The following is a 21,095-nucleotide window of genomic DNA, read 5'->3' on the forward strand; positions in this document are numbered from 1 at the left end:
TCAATTCCTTTTTATATTAATCTCTTTCACTTTATTTTTCTTGAATTAAAACTATAAATAATATATTTACAAAAACACTTTTGTTTATATATTTTTATTCAGATATAATTATTTTAGCATAATATATATTCATTAATAAATTAATATATGTAATTACAATCATTCATGTGTTTTTCCTTATAATTTTTTATTTTATCTTTTTAAAAAGAATATATATCATTTTTCAAAAAGTGAAATAAAAAAAAAAAAAGCAGTACTAAAAAAAGTACAGTCTTTTTAAGTAAAATTAAAAAAAAAAAAAAAAAGAAAAAACGGATACATGGATATTTAATAAAATAATATTATTAAATAAGAAAAAAAAAAAAAAAAAGAAATTATCATATTTAAAAAGATATATAAACTTGATTATTTAAAATAATTTCCCTTTACTACTAGAATGGTAAAAATTTAAGTCAAGACAAAAAAATTGTATGCATAAATTTTACAAAAAAAAAAAAATATTAGCAATAATAGTGCATGCATTTGAATATATTTAAAAAAAAAGAGGAAAAAAAATATTTTTAATCTCATAAAATATTATAATAAATAAAAAATGATACATAAAATTAAAACTTTTTGGTAATTTCATTTATTAATTCAAACAAGAATTATATCCTATAAATATTACGGTATTTTTTTTTATCACCTTCTAATAAAATAATGTCGTATATTTTTATTAGAATGTAATATATAAAATTAAAAATTTTCATTAATAAATATTATGTTCTTAATAAAGATAAAAAATTCATTATTATAAAATTATTATTGTAACATTATCTTAATTTTGTTTTTCATTTATTTATCAAAGTTACCATTTATTTGTTTTTATTATTTCAATGTTTTACATAATTTTACTTTCATTTTTCGGTATGCTCATTTTTCCTTCTTTTTTACAATTCTTAAAATGAAGTTGATAAAATTTACAAAAAGTTAAATTTTTATTAAAAATATAAATTTTATTTTTATAAAAAGTTTTATTTTTATAAATATTTTTTTTTTAATTTTTTTATTTAATTAGTTTCTTAATAAAATTTTTTTTTTTTTAATTTATATAAATTTTAATTTTGTTGTACAAATTTGATTAAATTAAGATTTAAGGTTTTTAAAAAGATTTCAAAAATAAAAAAAATTCATTTTTTTTTTTTTAATAACAAAAAATTTTATTTTTATGTAAATTAAGAAAAATAAAATAATCTTACTAATTAAAATATTTTTTTTAATGAATTATAATTTAATTTTTTAATAAAATTAAAGTACTACTTTTTTTTTTTTAATATTTGTAAGAATATAAAAGTAGATATATAAAAACTAGAACACATTTTTTCATTATAAAATTAAAAAAGTAAAAATATAATTTCAATTTTGAAAATTATTCCATTAATATTGGCATGATAAAAAAGAAATTTCATAATTGAAAAATAGGTGTTGAATAAATTCTCTCAACATGTATTATCTATATACTAATTTTTTTTTAATTTTTTAAAAGATTTTTATTTAATTTTAATATTAGTTGTTTTTCAATGTTTTTAAATATTTCTTTTCTCTTATTATCAAAAATACATTCAGCACATTGAGAATATTTATTTACAATTTCAAGTATATCATTTTTATTTAAATCACAAAGAACGTTATCATTTTGTGTAGGATTACATGTTTCACAAAAACAATGTCTCCTTACATTTATTGGTATATTCATTTTATTTAAAAGCATATTTTCTACTTCTTCTATTTCTTTATATGAAAAGTTATATTTATTAATAAGTGAAATAATATTTTGGTCAATTAAAATAAAATCTGTTTCAATCAGTTCTATATATTTTTTACCAAATATTTTAATAAAATTATTTCTTAAATTTTCCGTATTACTTATATTCAATTTATTAGAACAATATAATATATTTCGTAGACATTTTTTCAATTCATCGCTACTATCACTTTTCTTTTTAAAAAACATAATTGAATTAAAATCATTACATTGTGTAATTAACTTTTTACATACTTCATGTATAATATCATTTCTCAGCATTATACAAATATTTTCATGTGCCTTCTCTATTTCATTATTCCTTTTAAAAAAAAAAATAAAAATAAATATAAATAAAATATAGAAAATGTGTAAAAATTAAAAATGAATGCATAAGTAAGCATATGGACATTAGAAAAAAAAATTTATATAGTTATATATGATGCAATTATGACTTACAATAACATAAAATGTATTTTTTTTTTTTGAATTGCAATTTCATTTCTTTTTTTTATCTCAAGTAAATTAACTGGAAAAAAAAAAAAAAACAAAAAAAAAATTTAATACTATACATATACATAAATGTAATAATTAGGTAAAAGTAAAATTTCATAATTTATACATATATAAATATATACATATATTTGTTGCTTTATATACCCCTTGCTCTAAATAGGTTTAAAAAGACAGAAAATTTTGTTGAATCATCTTTATTCAATAACATTTTTATCAAGTATTTATTATTTATTTTTTTTTTTTTTTTTTATATATTTTATTCAAATATTTAAAAAAAATAATTTTTATTTTATGATAAAAAAAAAAAAATTTAATGGATTAAAAAATTCTTTATGATGAAAGATTTTTTTCTTTATTTTTTTGTTTCCAAAAGTATATAGAAGACTTTGATGTTAAAACTAAAAAAAGATGTAAAACTAAAATAAAAATAAAGGTTATAGCTAAAAAAGTAAAAATTATTATGGGCTAATGATGTATTATTTATTTTTTAAAATTTTTTTATAATATTTATATTTATAAATTTTATTTTTAAGAGACATAATATATACATTTTAGTATATTTCAGTTGTAAAGAATAGTTCATTTAAAAAAAAAAGTGAAAATAAACAAAAACATTGCATAGATAATTTTACTACCTTCTGTTTTATGTGTATTTAAGTTTAAAAAAAAAATGTTTATAATTATCTATTTATCCAAAAAAAAAAAAAAAAATACACTATTGAGAAAATTAAAAAATTGCCAGCCAAGTACGTTTCTTATATTTCTCATGTATTTTTTTTTTTTTTTAATGTAATGTATTATAAACTACATATTTATATATGCATTTTAAGTTTTGTAGAATAATATATTTATATAAATTTTTTAAAAATAGATAATATTATATTAGCCCAAAGTATTAATATTTTCCTATAAATACGAAATAATCCTTTTTTTATTTTTGATTATTAGATTTTATAAAAACTCCTTTTTCAAAATTGATATTTTTTTTTTTATAAATCGCATTAACCTTTTTTTTTTTTATATATAAATAGTTATAGAATGTAATTTTTTATGTAAATTTATATGGTAATTTTTTTTTTTTTTTTTTTTTGTATACATAAATTAATAAAATATATTTTATAAATTAAATTATATTGTTTTATTTTTTATATTTATGTAACAAAGAAAAAGAAATATTTGAAGATAACATAAAAATACCAAAAAATTTTTTAATATAAAGTTTAACAAAATTTTTATATATTAATGTCTGTGTGTAGCAAAAAGATATTAAATATGAATTTTCTTTTTTTAAATTTTCAAAAAATATAATATATACTACAAAATTATTTTCTCTTATATATATGTTTTAATTTATAAAAATGTCAACATGGATAAATAAAAAGTTAATATCATTTTCAGAAAAATTGATTGAAAATGTGATTGATTCTTTTACTAATAAGAATGCTCCTATAGAAAATATTCAAAATATACAAGGTGTAAGTTTATTATATATATAGATTTATAAAGTATATACTTTATAATATTTCTTCATAAAATTTTTTTTTATTTTACATATGCTTGAATTATCTTTTTTTTTTTTTTTTTTCCATTTTTTTAAGACTCAATTAGGAAAAATAATCAGCAAAGTTATTTCGTCGAAATATTTTTTTAAAAATGACGATATATGTTACAATGCAAATAACTTAGATTTTAAATGGTATTTCAAAAAAAAGAAAAAGAAAAAAAAAAAGAAGAAAAGGGTTGAAGAAATAACATATGAAGAAAGCAAAAAAAAAGATAGCAATAATAACAAAAATTATAAACACAATGAAGAGAATAACAATTCTAATGATATAAATTATTTAAAAATAGATGAATCTTATTTATCTCCATCTTATTTATTAAATTCTAATAAGGAAAAAAAAAAAAAGAAAAATAGGAAGAGTTTATTAATAGAAAAAGATAAATGCCACCTTCATCATAATATTTCAAATGAGTCTCCTAATAAAATAGCATCATTAAATTCTAATGTAGTATCATCTTGTTGTTCACCTTTTTTTACATCTAATTGTTCTTTTAATACTTCAAGTTTATCTTCACAATCTAAATCTAATTCTATTTCTTCTGAGTTAAATGCTTCTTCAATAAATATCCCATCCTCTTTTTGCTCTTCAAATTCTGAAAAGTATCCTACAAATATAAATGAAAATTCGTCAAATTCTAACATTTTTGAAGAAAATAAAGAAAGTTATTGTATGAGAAAGGAAAGTAGTTTATGTAAAATAAATTTATTTATTAAAGAAGCAAAATTATTATTTTTTAACAAGAATGTAAGCATCAGTGATGTATCTATATATGTAACAACTATATTAGAAGATAGAAAATATGTTGGTAAATTAAAAAAATTGAGTTCAAGAACATTACCAATGAATAATTTGGTAATAAATGAATATATTAATCATAATGTAAAAGATATATTTACTGATATCGTAATAAATGTGAAGTATAAAAATAGAAAAAAAGAAAAAGAAGATATTGTTTTAGGAAGAGTTATTATACCATTATTTTTACTTTTAAATACTTATAAATGCAAAATTAAAAAAATTAAAAATAAAATGAAATATTGCATGAAATGTTTTTTATGGTTACATATATTCCCATGTAATAATAAATTATTTAATTATAAGTTTTTTAAACCAATAGAAGGATTCGAAGAATATGGGATGCTAAATCCCTTGTATACATTGGGTTTTTTAAATATTAAAATTAAAATAATTTTTAAAAAAAATCCGTTTTTTTTAACGTTTTTTAGTAATATAAGGAAGCCACTTTTTTATTATAAATTACCTCTTCAATTTGAACCGCTTTATTGCCAATATTATAGTGAAAATTTTTATGTTTATCTCACTCATTTACCTCTTTGGTTATATAAATTTTTTTATATCTTTAATCCCAAAAGAATTGAAAAGATACAATTAAATTATTTTGATTTGATTTTTATCTTTCTTTTTTGGTTATTTTTATTTCGATTGATTGTTTTTTCCCCTTTTTGTCTTATATTTGTTCATATATTTTTCTGTATTTTATTCGTTTCATTATCCTATAAATATGGAATGGTAGATTATCACAAAAATATTTTTTATAATTTTCGTCCGATCAAAGTTAGAAAAAATAAAATTTTGCATGAACAAATTAAATCAAAAATTGAAAATAAGAACGTACATTTTTATGATAAAGAAAGAGAAATATCCATATATAGAATTGAAATAGATTCTAATTATTGCAAGTATCTATGTGATAGTGAAAAGGTAGGAGAAAGTAATAAAGAAGTCTCTAACATGTGTACACAAAATGAAAATGTATCTAACTGCAATTTAAATATATGTGATTCGGGAAAATTATTTTTATCGAAAGATGATATAAAAAGTGATTTAAAAGAAAATAAAATGGAAAATATTTCAAACACTGAAGAAAAATATAAATTGAACAAAAATAATGGCGTAAATGATATTGGTAAATACAATAGTGCTAATTATAATTATGATTATGATAACAATTTATGTAGTAATAGGTGCCATGATATATATCATGACAATTGTAATAGTGGTGATCATTTAAATTCTAATAATAATAATAATTCTTATTGTATTGAAGAAAATAATTTAATGAAAGATCTCGATAGCACTAATAAAGATAATTTAAAAATAGAAGAAGAAATAAAAAAAAATGAGGAAATTAAATATAAAAATGGATTAAAATATATGGAAGAAGTAATAGAAAAAAAAACTGAACTTACAGAAAATATAAATACAAAAAAAAAAACTAATAATATTAAAAAGAAAAACTTAGATACTATAGAAGGAATAAGTAATAAAAAAGCCAACATAACAAATTTCGCAAAAAAGATACATGATATTATGTTCGACAATAAAGATAAAAATAATTGGAAAAGTTTTAATAAAAATAAAAATTTAAATGGATTTATCAGTATATTTAACAAAAAAAATGGAAAATTGCCTTCTGTATGTACAGAAGAAAAAGGAGAAGAAGAAGATAAAGATGAAGAAGGGAAATATTTGCTTAGTGAGAAAACGAAATTTTTAAATGAGAAAAATAAAGAAGAAAAAAGTAACTTAAAAAGTAGGGAAGAAACAGATAAGGATAAAGAAAATGAAAATAGTAGAATAGATATATATGAAATGGGTAATAATAGAGAAAATACAAATGGTGTAAAAAATGAGTGTGAAGATAATGGTAGAGACTATGAAAATGAAAATATTTTTAATTCATCATATAATATATCAGATCAAAGTAGACATGAACATTATATAAGAGTAAATGATGAAATGATTCTTAACACAGATATTATGAACAGTCAAACGAATTCTCATAATAATTATAAAAATGAAAATAACGATAATAATATTAATATTCATTCAAATAATTTTAGTGCTCCATGCAGTTATTCAAATAATTTATCAGAAGTGAAATCACCTAAAAAAAATTTTATTTTAGATGCTTTTAATAATAACTGTTCTACTAATGAACAAAGTAATTTATTTGATATTAAAAAAAAATATATGCCTATGCCTATTGTTAAATCACCTTTTCATAATTTTTATTTATGTATGAATTCAATAGATAATAAAAATGTTCCAATTTTTTCTAATAATAGTGATGTACCTAAAATCCATATGATTCTTAATAGGTTAATTACTCTAGTAACTTTGTCTCAAAATTTTACGGGATTATTTACAATGAATTATGAAAAAATTAAATATGCTTTTAATTGGGATTTTGGTTTTTATACATCAGTAAATTTATTTATTTTATTTCTTATATGTTATAGCATGTCATTTTTTGTGTACTTATTATCTCATATTCCATTCGTTGTTTTCCGATTTTTTTTTTTTGTTCTGCTTACATTTTTAAGTATAAAAAGCTATGAGTTTACAGAAAATGGGCATAGAGCTATTACTTATTCTAAAAAAAATAAAAATAAAAGAACAAAAAAAAATTTTTTTAAAAGATTGAAAATAATTAAGATAATTAAAAATATATTTAAAAGGAAACATAAATCAAAAAAATATATTTTCCTGAAATTCCTTTTAAAAATCTATAAATTCTTCAAGAAAATTGCACAAAATTTTTTTTTGTATATTTCATTTGGAATTTTTTTTATCAAAAATTGGTATATGAGATTATTAATTTTAAAAGATATTGACCATATGGAAATAGCGAAGTTACAAGCTTTTAAAAATTTATACTTTTTTATACATAATCGTATGAAAAAATCAGGAAATACAGTCAAATCAAAAGGAATGAATAATACTAATAAAATAAATGAAATAACTAAAACTAAGACAAAGGCTTCAAATGAAAATAAATCAAATAATATTGATGAAAAAAATAAAAGTTATATGAAATTTCATATGTATGAAAATTATAAAGATGTAGAAGCTTGTATTTATTCATCAAGTGATAAAGAAACAGTTCATAAAGCAAATGAAAATGAAAATACTGATGAAGATTATGATTCTTTAAGTCAAATAACTGATAATGGAAGCATGAATGTTCATGTTGATATTTTCTTACATTATTATTTTAAAAAAAGAAAACATGATTTATTCAACAATTTTATTAATATTAATAGAAATCATATGTGTACGTAATTTAAAAATATGAAAGAAAAAAATAATAATAATTATAAATAAAAATAATAAATTAAAAAAAAAAAAAAATCAAATAATCAAAATGAAATAAATAATAAATTAAAAAAAAAATTAAATAATTAAGATGAAATAAATAATAAATTGAAAAAAAAATTAAATAAAAATGAAAGAAATGATAAATTAAATTAATTCAACAAAGTATTCTATTTGCTTTAATTTTTTTTTTTTTTTTTTTTTTTTTAGATATGTATAAGGATATAAACTTATGTTATTCTAATGAGGAACATAAAATTAATCAATTAAATTATAGAGAATATTTTAATAGTGAAAATAATTATTCTAGTTCATATGACGCTAATAAAAAAAAAAAAATTAAGACATATTCTTTGTATATGTAAAAAAAAAAAATAAAAAAAAAAACAAACTTCATTGTGAAAATTTTTTTTTTTGAATTATATTTGATTTTTTTTTTTTTTTTTTTTAAATTTTGTTTAAAAATAACTCTTTTTAAGTATGTACGTAATTAAACATTAAAATAACTTTTTAATGTTCATATAAATATTTTAAGCTTATAGAAAAATTCTAATTTAAACAAATATAATAAATTGTTAGAAAAATTATGATTACTATTTTTATTTACTTTTTCCTTTTTTTTTTTTTTTGTATTTTTTTAAAAAATTACTTCTAAAACAAAAAATATAAATGATGACATTTGTCTAATGAAGTTTGCAATCATTATTATATTTTATTTTATTTTTTATTGATTGAGAAAAAAAAATTTTATAAATATATAAATACTTGAATTCATTAAATAAAAAAAAAAAAATAAACATAAAATTTTAAAAAAAATTTAAAAAAGGAGAAAAAAAAAGTGATTTATGTTATATAATTAATTAATAATTTATTATTAATAGTTTATAAAATTTTTAATATAACAATTTATAATAAGGCGTTTAGGAGTTATTAAAATAAAATATAACGTATTCTTTTTTCTTGAAGTGATTTATTTATGTTATTTGTTTAGTATTCCTAATTTACTATATAATTTTATTTTATTATATAATTTTTTTTTTTTTTTTATTCCAATATTTTACTTTAAAAGAATAATAAATATATTTAAATATATTATTTTGTTTATTGAAATTTAAATAAGTTATATAAGAAAAATAAGTTATTCTATTTTTTTCTTTTTTTTTTTTAGTAATCAACCCACCTTTTAGGATGTTTTAATATTTGCAATGTTTCATATTCCCTTGAATATTTTATTACTTTATATTTATATAAAAATTCACACTTTAATGGCAAAGAAGCCAAAACATTATCAATTTTTTCATGCTCATCAGAATCATAATCTGAAATTTGTTCATCAAAATTTTCATCTTTTATATAATTAGTAGATGAAAAGTTTTCCATATTTTTATTTTTTTTTTTTCTTCTATAAATTTTAAATTTATTTAACTCAATACCAAACTTTGTTCCTCTATCATATATCAAGTTAAACTCAACGTATCTACCTCTACATATTTTTTGCCATTTTATCATATTCTCATCATATTTATAATTAATTGTTTCTAATAATATATGAAAATAAGATTTTCTAAAAGCAATAATACATTCTTGAATAAACAAATAAATCATTCTATAACTTTTATCCATTATTGCATTGCAACTGTAACATTTACATTTTTTTTTTTCAATTAAGGGGTTTTTATAACCTTCTTTTGATGTTCCATTTTTAAAATTTTTCTTATATTTTATGTTATTATTTAATAAATTATCAAAAAATATTCCCCCTATTCCCCTATTTATGTTTCTATGTTTAATTCTAAAATACAAATCACACCATATTTTAAAATATTTATAAAACAAATGATTATATTTATCGCAAGCTAATTTAAAAGAATTATGAAATTCTTTAAATAAATCAGAAAAAATATAACATGGGCTTAAATCACAACCACCCCCAAACCAATGTTTTATACTTTTATAGTTGTTTCCTATTTTACTTTTAATATTATTTTTTTTTTTCTTTTTTCCAGTTTTGATAAATATTTGAAAAAATCTAAAATTAGAGTGAATAGTAGGAACATTTGGGTTAACTGGATGAGCAATTATAGAAATTCCTGATGCATAAAATTTATATTTTTCATTTACTATTCTAATATTATTAGAATTCATAACTTTTGAAATTATATTATTAATATCATCAGAGTGGCAAATCTTAGTAGTATTAATATATTCTTTATTATATTGATTCACACACATTTGCTTTGCTGCATCTTTATCTATTGTTCCAAATACGCAAGAATAATTTACTGCGCATTTCTCAAATACACTTCCATTTTGTAATATCTTAGTTATACCACCACCACCATTTTTATTTTTTTTATATTTTCTAAACCAAAGTTCTTCTTCAAATTTGTTCGAATCTAATGACTCAAATAAATCACATATATTTTTTTGTTCACTTTTTAATAAATTTTCCCATAAATTTCTAAAATATTCATTAGGAGATATCTAAAATTTTTAAGAAAAAAATATATAGGAGATATTGAAATGAACAAATACAACAAAAAAATAAGAAAATTACTAAAAATGTACATTTTTAATATACTAAAAAATTACAAAAATGTTACTAAAAATGATACATAAATTTAAAAAATATATATATATATATATATAACAAATAAATTAAAATGATACAAATGCATAACCAAAAAAAATTTTAAGTGTATATATATATATATATATATATAGATTATGTATCATGAAATATTTTTTTTCCTTTAAATAAAATTATTTATATACCTCATCTTTCATTTTTATTCTGAAATGAATTTTGCAAAATAGCAAAGGTTTTTTTTTTTTTTTTCCTTAGAACAAAAAGAAAACTTTTTAGGCGAACATAAACAAAAAAATATACCAATGATAATTAAGTTAAAATTTTTTTTGAAAAAATTTTATAGAAAAAAAAAAAATACAACTCTAAAACTAAAAAGGAAAAAAAATATTAAAAATATGAATACGTAATTTTTTAAAAATAAATTAATATAAATTATTAATAAAATAAAATCATAAAAACAATATCAAAAGTAGTATAGGTTATTAAATCATTAAAAAAAAAAAATAAAATAAATAAAAAGCAACTTTTTTTTTTTTTTATGCATTCTATTTTAAAAATCACACCATTAAGCAAATTAATATTTAAGTTTAATAAAATATAATAAATAATACAAAAATTAAACAGACATATAGAAATATCCGTAGTAGCATTAAAAATGATAACATAGAAATACTGAATATCAATAAAAAAAATAGTTGAATCAACACAAGACGAATTACCACTGGTAATTCTCATTATGTTAAGAACAGAATAATCATTAAGATAGTTATAAAAATAAAAAAAATTATAATTTTTATATTATGTTTTGTTGTTTTCATTTTTCCCATATCATTTTTTTTTTTTATTTAGATGATACAATAAAAAAAAATAAGATAAAAAAAAAATAAGAAAAATGCTCAGTCGTAAAAGGAAGCTTTTTATTTTTAATTATATTTCCTTTTTCTATATTTTTAAATATTATAACTTTTCACATGTAAAATAAAAAAGATAATAAATTTAAACGTTTTTTTTTTTCTTTAGCTGTAAATGTTTCTATATATTTTCCTTTTTTTAATTTTAATAAAGAATAATAAATAATTCTCCATCAGATAATGCATATATGTAAACATATATTTACTTCAAAATTCTTTATGTATTTTTAAGCAAAAATAAATAATAAAAAAAAAAAAAAGGATGATATGGTATTAATAATAGATGCAAATTTAATACGTGTGACTTAAATTTCTTTCTTATGTTTTTTTTTTTGTTTTTAAAGTTTAATGGAAAAAAAAGCAAAAAAAAAAAAAAAAATTTTTTTTTAAATTTGTATTTAAAAAATATATATAATTAAATTTAAATCTCGTAATAAATAAGTTTATATATTATACATATATATAATTTTTAGGCTCTTCATTTCTTTACTCTACGGGTGTTGCAATATATTTTACACAAACGCTTATATTTTTTCAATAATTTCTTTTTATTTTTTTCTTTTTCACCTTTTCCATATTCATCAATTAATTTTTCAAAATTCTTAATATTTTTTGTTTTATACTCTTTATTAACAACCATATTTCTAATAAAAAAAAAAGGGAAATTATTAAAAAAAATAAGCATATTAACAAATAAAATATATGATATATAGATACAACATATATTTAATGAAATATTCGGTGTTTATTATTATTTTTTTTATTGTTTTTCAATTTTACTTTTCATTTAATGATTTGACAAGTAAGACTGGTTTTCTTTTCAGTATTGCCACATTTATACAATTATCTTTTACTAAACCTAATGAAAAAATTATATAATGAGGAATATTTTATTTTATATTAACTAAAAAATAAGTAAATAAAACAAAATAATTATACCGCTGTTGGATTTATCATTTTTACAATTGACATTGTAAGGATCGCATGAAAATACTCCGTTTTTTCCTCTTCTATTTTTCTTAAGAAAGCAGCTGTTTCTTCTTGTTAACTCCCATATAAGAGCACTACTCACATTCATCATTTTCTTAAAAAATTATTTGTAAATATATTTATAAAATTTTTTGTATATTTTACAAAAAGTTTTTTTTTTCCAATATAAACACTTTTTTTTTATAAAGAAAAAAAAAATAATACAATTTAATTAAATAAAAATTAAAAATAAATTCAATAAAAAAAAAAAAATTTAATCAAAATTTTTCATTATTAAAAAAAAAAAAGAAAAAAATTTTGTTAATTTTTTTTTTTTTTATATGCATACATGTTATATATATACTGTAAAAAAAAAAAAAAAAAAGCAATAATAAAATATTACTGTTTTTTTTTTCTTTTTTTCTTTATATTTTTAATACTCTTTCTAGATTTTTCAATTTTTCTTTCTTAAATCAAATATTTTTAAAAGCTTATCTTTTTTACATATATAAATTATTCTTTTAAAATTACAATTATTATTTCATTTCAAATTTTAAACAATCACTTTCATCACTTAAGATAAACATATAAATATTAGTGGATATATTATATATATCTAATTTTTTAATTAATTTTAATAGAGATTATTAAGTATAAATGTATTCCCAATTTTTAAAACGTAAAATTTTAAATTTTCTTTTCAAAATATTAACATAAAATTTACTGATTTATTAAATGGCTTATTTAGATTTTGAAAAAAAAAAAAAATTTAGACATTTATGTTTTGTTCTATTTTTTAAAGAAAATAGATGAAATATTTTAGAAACCCTTATATTTATAAATTATTACTCCTCTTTTTATTAAAAAAAAAGGGATATTAAATTTTACTAAAATATACTAAAATTCTATTTTTTCTTTTTTATATTTTTATAAAAAAAATAATTATATATTTTCTATAACTGTATGTTTTTATTTTTATATCCATGCGTTCAAAATAATTGTATAAGACAAAATAAATAAAAAAAAAAAAAAGATAAAATTGAAATAAAATAAAATTAAAGTATATAATAAAATGATGCAAAGATTTAATAAAAATTAAATATTTGATGGGTACATAAGGATTCTAACTCTATCTCCAAATGCTTTTGGTGGAATGTGAGTTCTGAATCTAGCTCTTATTACTCCATTGTTTCCATGAGTTCTACATACTTTTCCCCAAATACACTTAAAAAAAAAAAAAAATAAATAAACATATATATATATGAATTCTCTATAAATAAAATTTTTTTTTTTTTAATTTACTTTAATTTTCACTCCATTATGATGCTTATTTGTTCTATATATATAAGCCACTCTCTTTCCTACATAAAATTGAGCGTGTTGTTTTGTATTTACATTTCTAATAGCTATTAATGTAAAATTAGGATCTTGATTTCTCTGTGATCTGGTAATAACAAAAAAAAAAAAAAAAAAAAAATGAAGTAAATTGAAATAAGAATATTAATAAATATCATATTCTCTTTTTTTTTTTTGTATTCTATTATCCTAATATTTTAATATATATAAAATTTTTTTTTTTTTTAATAAAGTTATGTATTTTTTTATTAGATAATATTTAATAAATCATTTAATTCTTCACACAATTCATATTTAAAAACATTTTATCTTTTTATAAATATTTTTTTAATCAATATTCCTTTTAATTATGCGTTTATAGATATTTATACATATATATATTTTTACTATGAAACTCTATAATATTCTCTTTTTTATTATTATAATTATTTTTTTTTTCTCTCCATAACAACATATTTAAATAACATCAGAAATTTTTTTATTGTTAATATATAATAAATTTATTATTATTTTTTGTTTTTTATTATATACATTTTTTTATTTTCTTTATTTTTTCTATAAATTACCTTTTATATCCTAATATAACTCCTTTCTCATATAATCGAACTGCTTGGGTTTTTTTTGATGATTTCTTACTCTTTAATTGTTTTTTTACTTTATTTTTTTTGGGAATAAGTGTTTTTTCTTTATTTTGTTTTTCTTCCATCTTAGTAATTTAACGTTTTTTGTATATAACTATGAAAAAAATTTATGAAAAAATATATTTTATATATGAAACTTCTGAAAAATAACTAAATAGCCTTTTGATACATCAGTTTTTTTCCTTAACAATATATAGTGGATAAAATTATGACAATATATATATATATATATATATAAAATATATATATATTTTTATTTAAAAAAAATTGTTAAAAATATTGAGTAACTTTAAAAAAAAAAAAAATTAAATTTATATGATATATAATTAAATATATTTAATTTATTTTGTATATGCATATATATGTATATATTTTTTTTTTTTTTTTAGATTTATTATTGATATTTGTGCAATAATAAAAGAAAAATTGTAGGAACAAACATTTAATGATCTATTAATATAAAAACAATGATATATTAAATAAATTAAGATAATATAAAAAAAAAAAAAAAAATATAAAAATATATAAAATAGTTCTTGTGCTATTTTTTTTTTTTTTTTATAGTATTTTGACGTACACTTTAATCTCCTTTCTTAAAAAATGAGTGTTCAACAATATGTTGTTTTATTATAATGACAAATTTAAAATAAATATCTTAAAAAAAAAAAAAGTTAACATTTCAAAGTTCTTTTAAAAAAAATAAAATTAAACAATAACTAAAACAATTAAAAAAGAAATAATTTAAATATATCATTCAAAAAAAAAAAAAAAAAAAATGTATATATGTATATATAGCATGCCACATGCTCTAAAAATTTTAACATATTAATATGTATATGTGTATTAATTAATTACATAAAAATAAAAAATTAAAAATAATTTAGAATAAATTTTTATATAAGAAATAATACTATTTAAAATATATTAAAATTATATATTCATATAGTTTTATACAAAAATTTATGTATATGTATAGATTACATTTTTTCACATTTAATCATAATAAAAGTTTGATCGAGTTCTGAAAACTTGGTTTCAAATAAATTTTGGTCTAAATTAATAAAAGGATTATTAAAATAATGATTTGGAATAGAATAAAATTGTAATTTAAAATTATTATTTTTTAATTCTTCTAAAAAGAAATGAATTCCATCTCTGTTTTTTTTACAAACATAAAAAAAATTCCCATTTTTTTTTAGAGTTACATTAAGCATATATATCAGTGACGTTACTAAATTTATATCATAAATTAAATCACTTGCTATAATACAATCATATGCAATAATTTCATTATTTTCTCTTAAATAAGTGCTTTCATTTTTCAAATCAATATTACAAATAGTAATTTTATCTTTCCATTCTAAATCAACAGAATCTAATAGCTCTTGATTTAAATTTATATTATAAGAAATATTATTTAAAGTAAATAAATTAATATCACTAATTACTAAACGATTAAGATTGTTATTCTTATTTATTACACTAGAATAGATAAATAAAGATATACTAGCCAATCCACTACCTGCACCTATTTCTAAAACATTTTTATTAGAAAACATATTTCCTAAGCATAAGTCACATATCCACTTGCTCATTATCAAGCAGCTTTCCCATATATTAATTCCAGTTATATCATTGTGTGATGTTTTATCATCTAAAGAATCACCATAATAATTAAGACCGATTTCTCTTATCTTTATTATGATGTTGCTATTATTTAATTTTATACTTTCGTTAATTGACAATTCATATATATATTCTTGCACAATTTTTGCTTCTTCTAAATTAGTTGTAAAGCAGTTAGTTAATGTATTAACTTTTTTTTCTATATTTTCTCCATCATTTCTATTAACATTTTTATAATTATTGTTATCGTCATTTATATTATTAATATTTTTGTTACTTTCAGTTATTTCACTATTTAAATATTCATTTGAATTACATTCATTTTTCATCTTAAAGTTTTCAATATTATTCCTTTCATCATCATTGGAATAACTAATTTTAACATTTTCATTTGAGGTTGAATTTTCCTGATTATCAAGTACACTTGAAATTGGATGACTTAAAATTAAATGAAGAATTTTTTCATTTTCCGTATTGAATGCTTCAGATAAAACATTTTTGTCAAAAGAATTTTTTTTTAGTAAATCTATCTTATTTCTTTCTTTATATAAATTAATTTTTTCTACTTCCTCTTTTTCTGTTGTATCAAAAATATTATATATATCAATTGAATGTATTTTTTTTTTAATATCTGAATTTAATTTATAATTTTTTTTTAAGAAATCATTCTTTATATCCCTCATATTTTCATATAAATCATTTTTTTTTTTTTCAATAGACAGGTATTCATTTTTATTTAAATAATAATCAAAAAATAATAGTTCTTTTATAGCTTCATAGTGTTTATTTTGTATAGCCCATAGCAATGGGGTATTACCATTGCTATTAAAATGATTATAATCAATACTGCATTCGTATAACAAAAATAAAATCATATCAATATTATTATTAGCGCAAGCAAAATGTAATAATGTATTATTATTTTCATCCTTTATGTTAATTGTATGTATATTTTCATTTTGTAAAATGTTCTTTACTTCTTCTATATCATCTGTTCTTACATAATAAATTAAATCTTCTATTACTTCTTCCATTTTGTCTATTTCATTTTCAATATTATATTGTTTTGATTCATTATACTCTATTTTCTCCATTTATACTAATAAAATAATAAATTATTAAAATAGTATATTAATAAATTAATATAGCAATATAGTAATATAATAATAAAATAATATAGTAATATAATAATATAATAATATAGTAATATAACGATATTATTATATTATAAAATAAAATATATGTTGTTTATATAAAAAAATGATTCTATGAAATAAAAAAAAATTAAAAATAATACAAAAACAACAAAATTTTACTTGTAATATATTATGATGAATGATTTTTTTTTTTTTTATATATTAAGCAAAATTGTTTAATTTAATTAAAATTTGGTAACAAAATTATAAAATTTGATTTAATTATATATAAATGCCTATATAATAAATTGTTTATAGTAACTGAAAATAAGAAAAGGATATATTTAATTAAATACTATTATTTAAAATTTTTTTCAATAAACAAATAAATCTTGAAAAAAAAACATATTTTTTATAGAATACATACATATATATATATATATATATATATTTTTAAAAACAAGCATATATAAGAATATAAAAAAAATACATGTTAAATAAAAAAAAAAATTGAGCATCATTTTAAAAAAAAAAAGTGATTATTACATGTGAAAATACCAAAAAAAAAAAAAAAAAGAAAATAATTTTAACGAATGTTAAGATTAGATAAATTTGAAAAATAATCAAAAGAAAGAAAGAAATAAAATTAATGTTTTTTTCAATTAAATTGTATTCTAAAAAGTTAATTTTAAATATTTAAAATACATTTTATTTGTGTATAGGTAGAGAATTACTAAGGAAAAAAGGTAATTAATATTATAAAATATTACAAAATTCTTTCTCTTTTTCTTTTTTCTTTTTTCTTTTTTTTTTGTGAAATATTTGTTTTTGAACAAATAAATACTTTATGGTTAATTAAATAAATATATGTAAAATGAGAATAATAAATTTTTTCTTTAAAAGTAATATAAGTAATTGTGAAGAAAAAGAAAAAAATAAAAGTTCATCATTGCAAGATTTAAATACAGTTAATGATTCTGTTATTGATGTGGTAAAAAAAATTCCTATAAATCCATTTATTGATAGTAATGAAAATTTAAATAAATATAAATATGAAGTTGAAAAAAAAAATATTGAAAGATATACAGGTTTAAAAGTATATGAAGAAGAAGATGAAAAAGATCATAAAAAGAAACAACCGGTCGATTATCCATTCCCTATTAGTAAAAATTTGATATTTCAAAAAAATAAAGTAAATAAAACAGATGATCGTATAAATATAAATTATAGTAATTTAGCAAGTGATCTTTATCCAGAAGAAGGTTTTAAATCACCAAATAAAAACAAACATTTTTCTTCAGAATGGGAACTTTTATTAGCTCACAATCATGGTTTGTATGATTTTAAGAATCCTGATAATAATGTAATAGTAAATAAAGATATGTATTCTTTAAATACAGAAAATGATATTAGAAATAAATTAAATTTATATATAGAAAGAATAAATGTAGATAATCCTAATGATGCTTGTAAGTATTTAGCAATAGAAGAATATAAATGTTTATTAACACATTCATTTCATATGAATCCAATCTTAAGTAATCAGAAATGTGTAAAATGGTTTAATGAATATATGCAATGTAAATGGGATGAACATAAACTTAATTATGGATATAACTATATTGAAAATAGAAGAAATAAAAAATCAAAAGCATACATAGCAGCACCTGATTATCAGTATTCATAAGTAAAAGAGAAAAAATAAAAATAACTTTAATTTTTTGTCTTAATACTTGAAAAAAAAAAAAAAAACAGTACATTTTTATTTTTATTTAGTTGAAAGATAATTAAAAAAAAATATTTAAAACTAAGATTATATTAAAATAACATTTCTAATAAAATATATTTTGAAGTTTTTGTTAACTCTATACCATTTTGTTATTTATTTTAAATTTTCATTTTTTTGTTTATTGAATTATTAAGAATATATATATATATTTAAAATATCTTCTTATTTAGTAAGAAAAAATTATAAAAAATATTATATTTCATATAAAATAATTTTTCTTTTCTTTAATTATGCATTGAAGAAAAATATAGAAGTTATATTTAATACATATAATGAAATACATTAACTATATAATGTGAAATAAAAAATAATTTTTTTTTTATGATTCAACGTGTACCTAAAAAAAGAAAAGGTTTTTTATTAAACCAACAAGCTGTAAAATAATTAGTATTTTACAACCTTAAAAATTTATTTATATAGAATTAATATTTTATATTTCAAAATTTTCAATTCATTAATATATATTGGACATTTTTTAAAAAAAAAAATAAAAAATAAAAAATAAAATAAATTATATATGTGTATTTTTTAAGTAGAACATTGATAATTTTTCAAATTTTATTACTTTCTTTTTGCTAAACATTTTCTTGAAATTTCGCATATCTAGACATTATTAATTAAGCTTGTAAAAAAAAAAAAAAGGAATATTATTATCATAATTTAAATAAAAACTAAAGAATTATATTTTAGCAAGACTTAAATTTACATTTTCATAAAGAATTATTGCTTAAAATATGAAAAGTATGTATTATTGAGTTTATTTTTTTTTTTTCTTTGCGTTATTTTATTCATTATATATATTAATCTTTTTTTTTTTTTTTAAGTAATAATTTTTTTAAACTTTTTTTTTTAATAGTTCTTTTTCTCAAAAAAAATAAAATATTAAAGAAACAAAGAAATTGACGTATTTTACTAGTTATATAAGTAAATTTTTTATATTTAATTGAAATGAATGAAGAATATATGAAATTCAAAATAAGTGAAATTGAAGATGAAAATAAAGAAAAAATTCTTTCAAAAAATATTATAAACCCATATAAAAAAAAAGGGATTACTAAAAAGAAGAAACCATCGTCAGATAGTAAGTTTTTATAATTTTTTTTTTTTGTTCTATAGCAAGAAATTTAATAAAAAATGTGTGCATGTATACATTAGAATAAGTTTTAATTAAATTAAATAATTTTGTTTTTAATATTGAATTTTATTTTTTTTGCATTGATTCATTCTTTTTTTTTTTTATATTATGTTGTAATATAGATTTACATTTTAATACAACTTTTTTTTCTCTAATAAACAAGAATTATATACTATATTTTCTTCTATATTTTTTATGAAATAAAATTTTATATTTTAATTTTTTTTTACATCTATTTTCATAAAACATTAATTACAGTGCGTTCTTTAATTATATGAGTAAATATACATAATAATAAAAAATAATTTTTTTTTTGAATTAAACATATATGCATACTAATGCATAATATTAGAATTTTATAAAAATGAAAGTTTTTTTTATTAGTATATTAAATTAATGTAGAAAATAAAAAAAAAAAGAATTTTTTTTTTTTTCTTTTTTCGTTGTCTTTATTTTACTTTTGAAAAGAATATATATATGTATATCATTCTATTTAATGATTAAAAGGAAAAATGGTTGTCTAAATGTATTTTTTATTTTATGCATGTAAACTTACACAATGAACCAAAATAAAGTAAATTTTTTTGTTTTTCTTTAAATTATTAAACAAAAAAATAATAAATGACGTTTTATTTTGGAAATTTTATAAACTTCTAGATTTTTGAATTTCTAAAGTTTTTAATTTTCTTTAAAAAAAAGATGATGTAAAATGAATATTTTTGACAAATAAAATTTAAGAACATAAAGTTCAACATAGAAGCTAATTTTTGTATAAATATAATTTGTTTCTCATTTTATTTTAACTTTTTTTTAATATTTCTTAATTTTTTGTATAATAGCTTTATTATTAGTATTTAAAATATATGAGACATCATTTGAAAAAAAAATTGTTTTTTTTTGTTACATTTATGAGTTATTAATTCAACCAGAATATATGAATATGTTTATATTTTAGAATT

General features: G+C 16.9%; 7 protein-coding genes across 7 annotated transcripts; 2 read left to right on the top strand and 5 right to left on the bottom strand.

Moving 5' to 3' along the window:
- Nucleotides 1-1,510: 1,510 nt before the first annotated feature.
- On the bottom strand, nt 1,511-2,507 carry PRELSG_0939600 (conserved Plasmodium protein, unknown function; the record flags this gene model as incomplete). The annotated part of the gene is made up of 3 exons (XM_028676848.1): nt 1,511-2,105; nt 2,243-2,312; nt 2,444-2,507. The coding sequence occupies 3 exons, from the start codon at nt 2,505-2,507 to the stop codon at nt 1,511-1,513; spliced, it is 729 nt and encodes a 242-aa protein (XP_028533296.1).
- Nucleotides 2,508-3,657: 1,150 nt separating this feature from the next.
- Nucleotides 3,658-8,348, top strand: PRELSG_0939700 (conserved Plasmodium protein, unknown function; the record flags this gene model as incomplete). The annotated part of the gene is made up of 3 exons (XM_028676849.1): nt 3,658-3,778; nt 3,908-7,942; nt 8,194-8,348. The coding sequence occupies 3 exons, from the start codon at nt 3,658-3,660 to the stop codon at nt 8,346-8,348; spliced, it is 4,311 nt and encodes a 1,436-aa protein (XP_028533297.1).
- Nucleotides 8,349-9,147: 799 nt separating this feature from the next.
- On the bottom strand, nt 9,148-10,770 carry CPO (coproporphyrinogen-III oxidase, putative; the record flags this gene model as incomplete). The annotated part of the gene is made up of 2 exons (XM_028676850.1): nt 9,148-10,467; nt 10,759-10,770. 2 exons carry the CDS (start codon nt 10,768-10,770, stop codon nt 9,148-9,150), a joined length of 1,332 nt encoding a protein of 443 aa, XP_028533298.1.
- Nucleotides 10,771-11,962: 1,192 nt separating this feature from the next.
- PRELSG_0939900 (60S ribosomal protein L28, putative) lies at nt 11,963-12,565 on the bottom strand (the record flags this gene model as incomplete). Its single annotated transcript, XM_028676851.1, has 3 exons — nt 11,963-12,128; nt 12,265-12,343; nt 12,424-12,565. 3 exons carry the CDS (start codon nt 12,563-12,565, stop codon nt 11,963-11,965), a joined length of 387 nt encoding a protein of 128 aa, XP_028533299.1.
- Nucleotides 12,566-13,548: 983 nt separating this feature from the next.
- On the bottom strand, nt 13,549-14,515 carry PRELSG_0940000 (60S ribosomal protein L35ae, putative; the record flags this gene model as incomplete). Its single annotated transcript, XM_028676852.1, has 3 exons — nt 13,549-13,677; nt 13,756-13,897; nt 14,376-14,515. 3 exons carry the CDS (start codon nt 14,513-14,515, stop codon nt 13,549-13,551), a joined length of 411 nt encoding a protein of 136 aa, XP_028533300.1.
- Nucleotides 14,516-15,427: 912 nt separating this feature from the next.
- PRELSG_0940100 (methyltransferase, putative) lies at nt 15,428-17,170 on the bottom strand (the record flags this gene model as incomplete). Its single annotated transcript, XM_028676853.1, has 1 exon — nt 15,428-17,170. The coding sequence occupies one exon, from the start codon at nt 17,168-17,170 to the stop codon at nt 15,428-15,430; it is 1,743 nt and encodes a 580-aa protein (XP_028533301.1).
- Nucleotides 17,171-18,086: 916 nt separating this feature from the next.
- On the top strand, nt 18,087-18,899 carry PRELSG_0940200 (conserved Plasmodium protein, unknown function; the record flags this gene model as incomplete). The annotated part of the gene is made up of 1 exon (XM_028676854.1): nt 18,087-18,899. One exon carries the CDS (start codon nt 18,087-18,089, stop codon nt 18,897-18,899), a length of 813 nt encoding a protein of 270 aa, XP_028533302.1.
- Nucleotides 18,900-21,095: the final 2,196 nt, after the last annotated feature.

This window comes from Plasmodium relictum, assembly GCF_900005765.1.
Source record: "Plasmodium relictum strain SGS1 genome assembly, chromosome: 9".
Taxonomy (NCBI): Eukaryota; Apicomplexa; class Aconoidasida; order Haemosporida; family Plasmodiidae; genus Plasmodium; species Plasmodium relictum.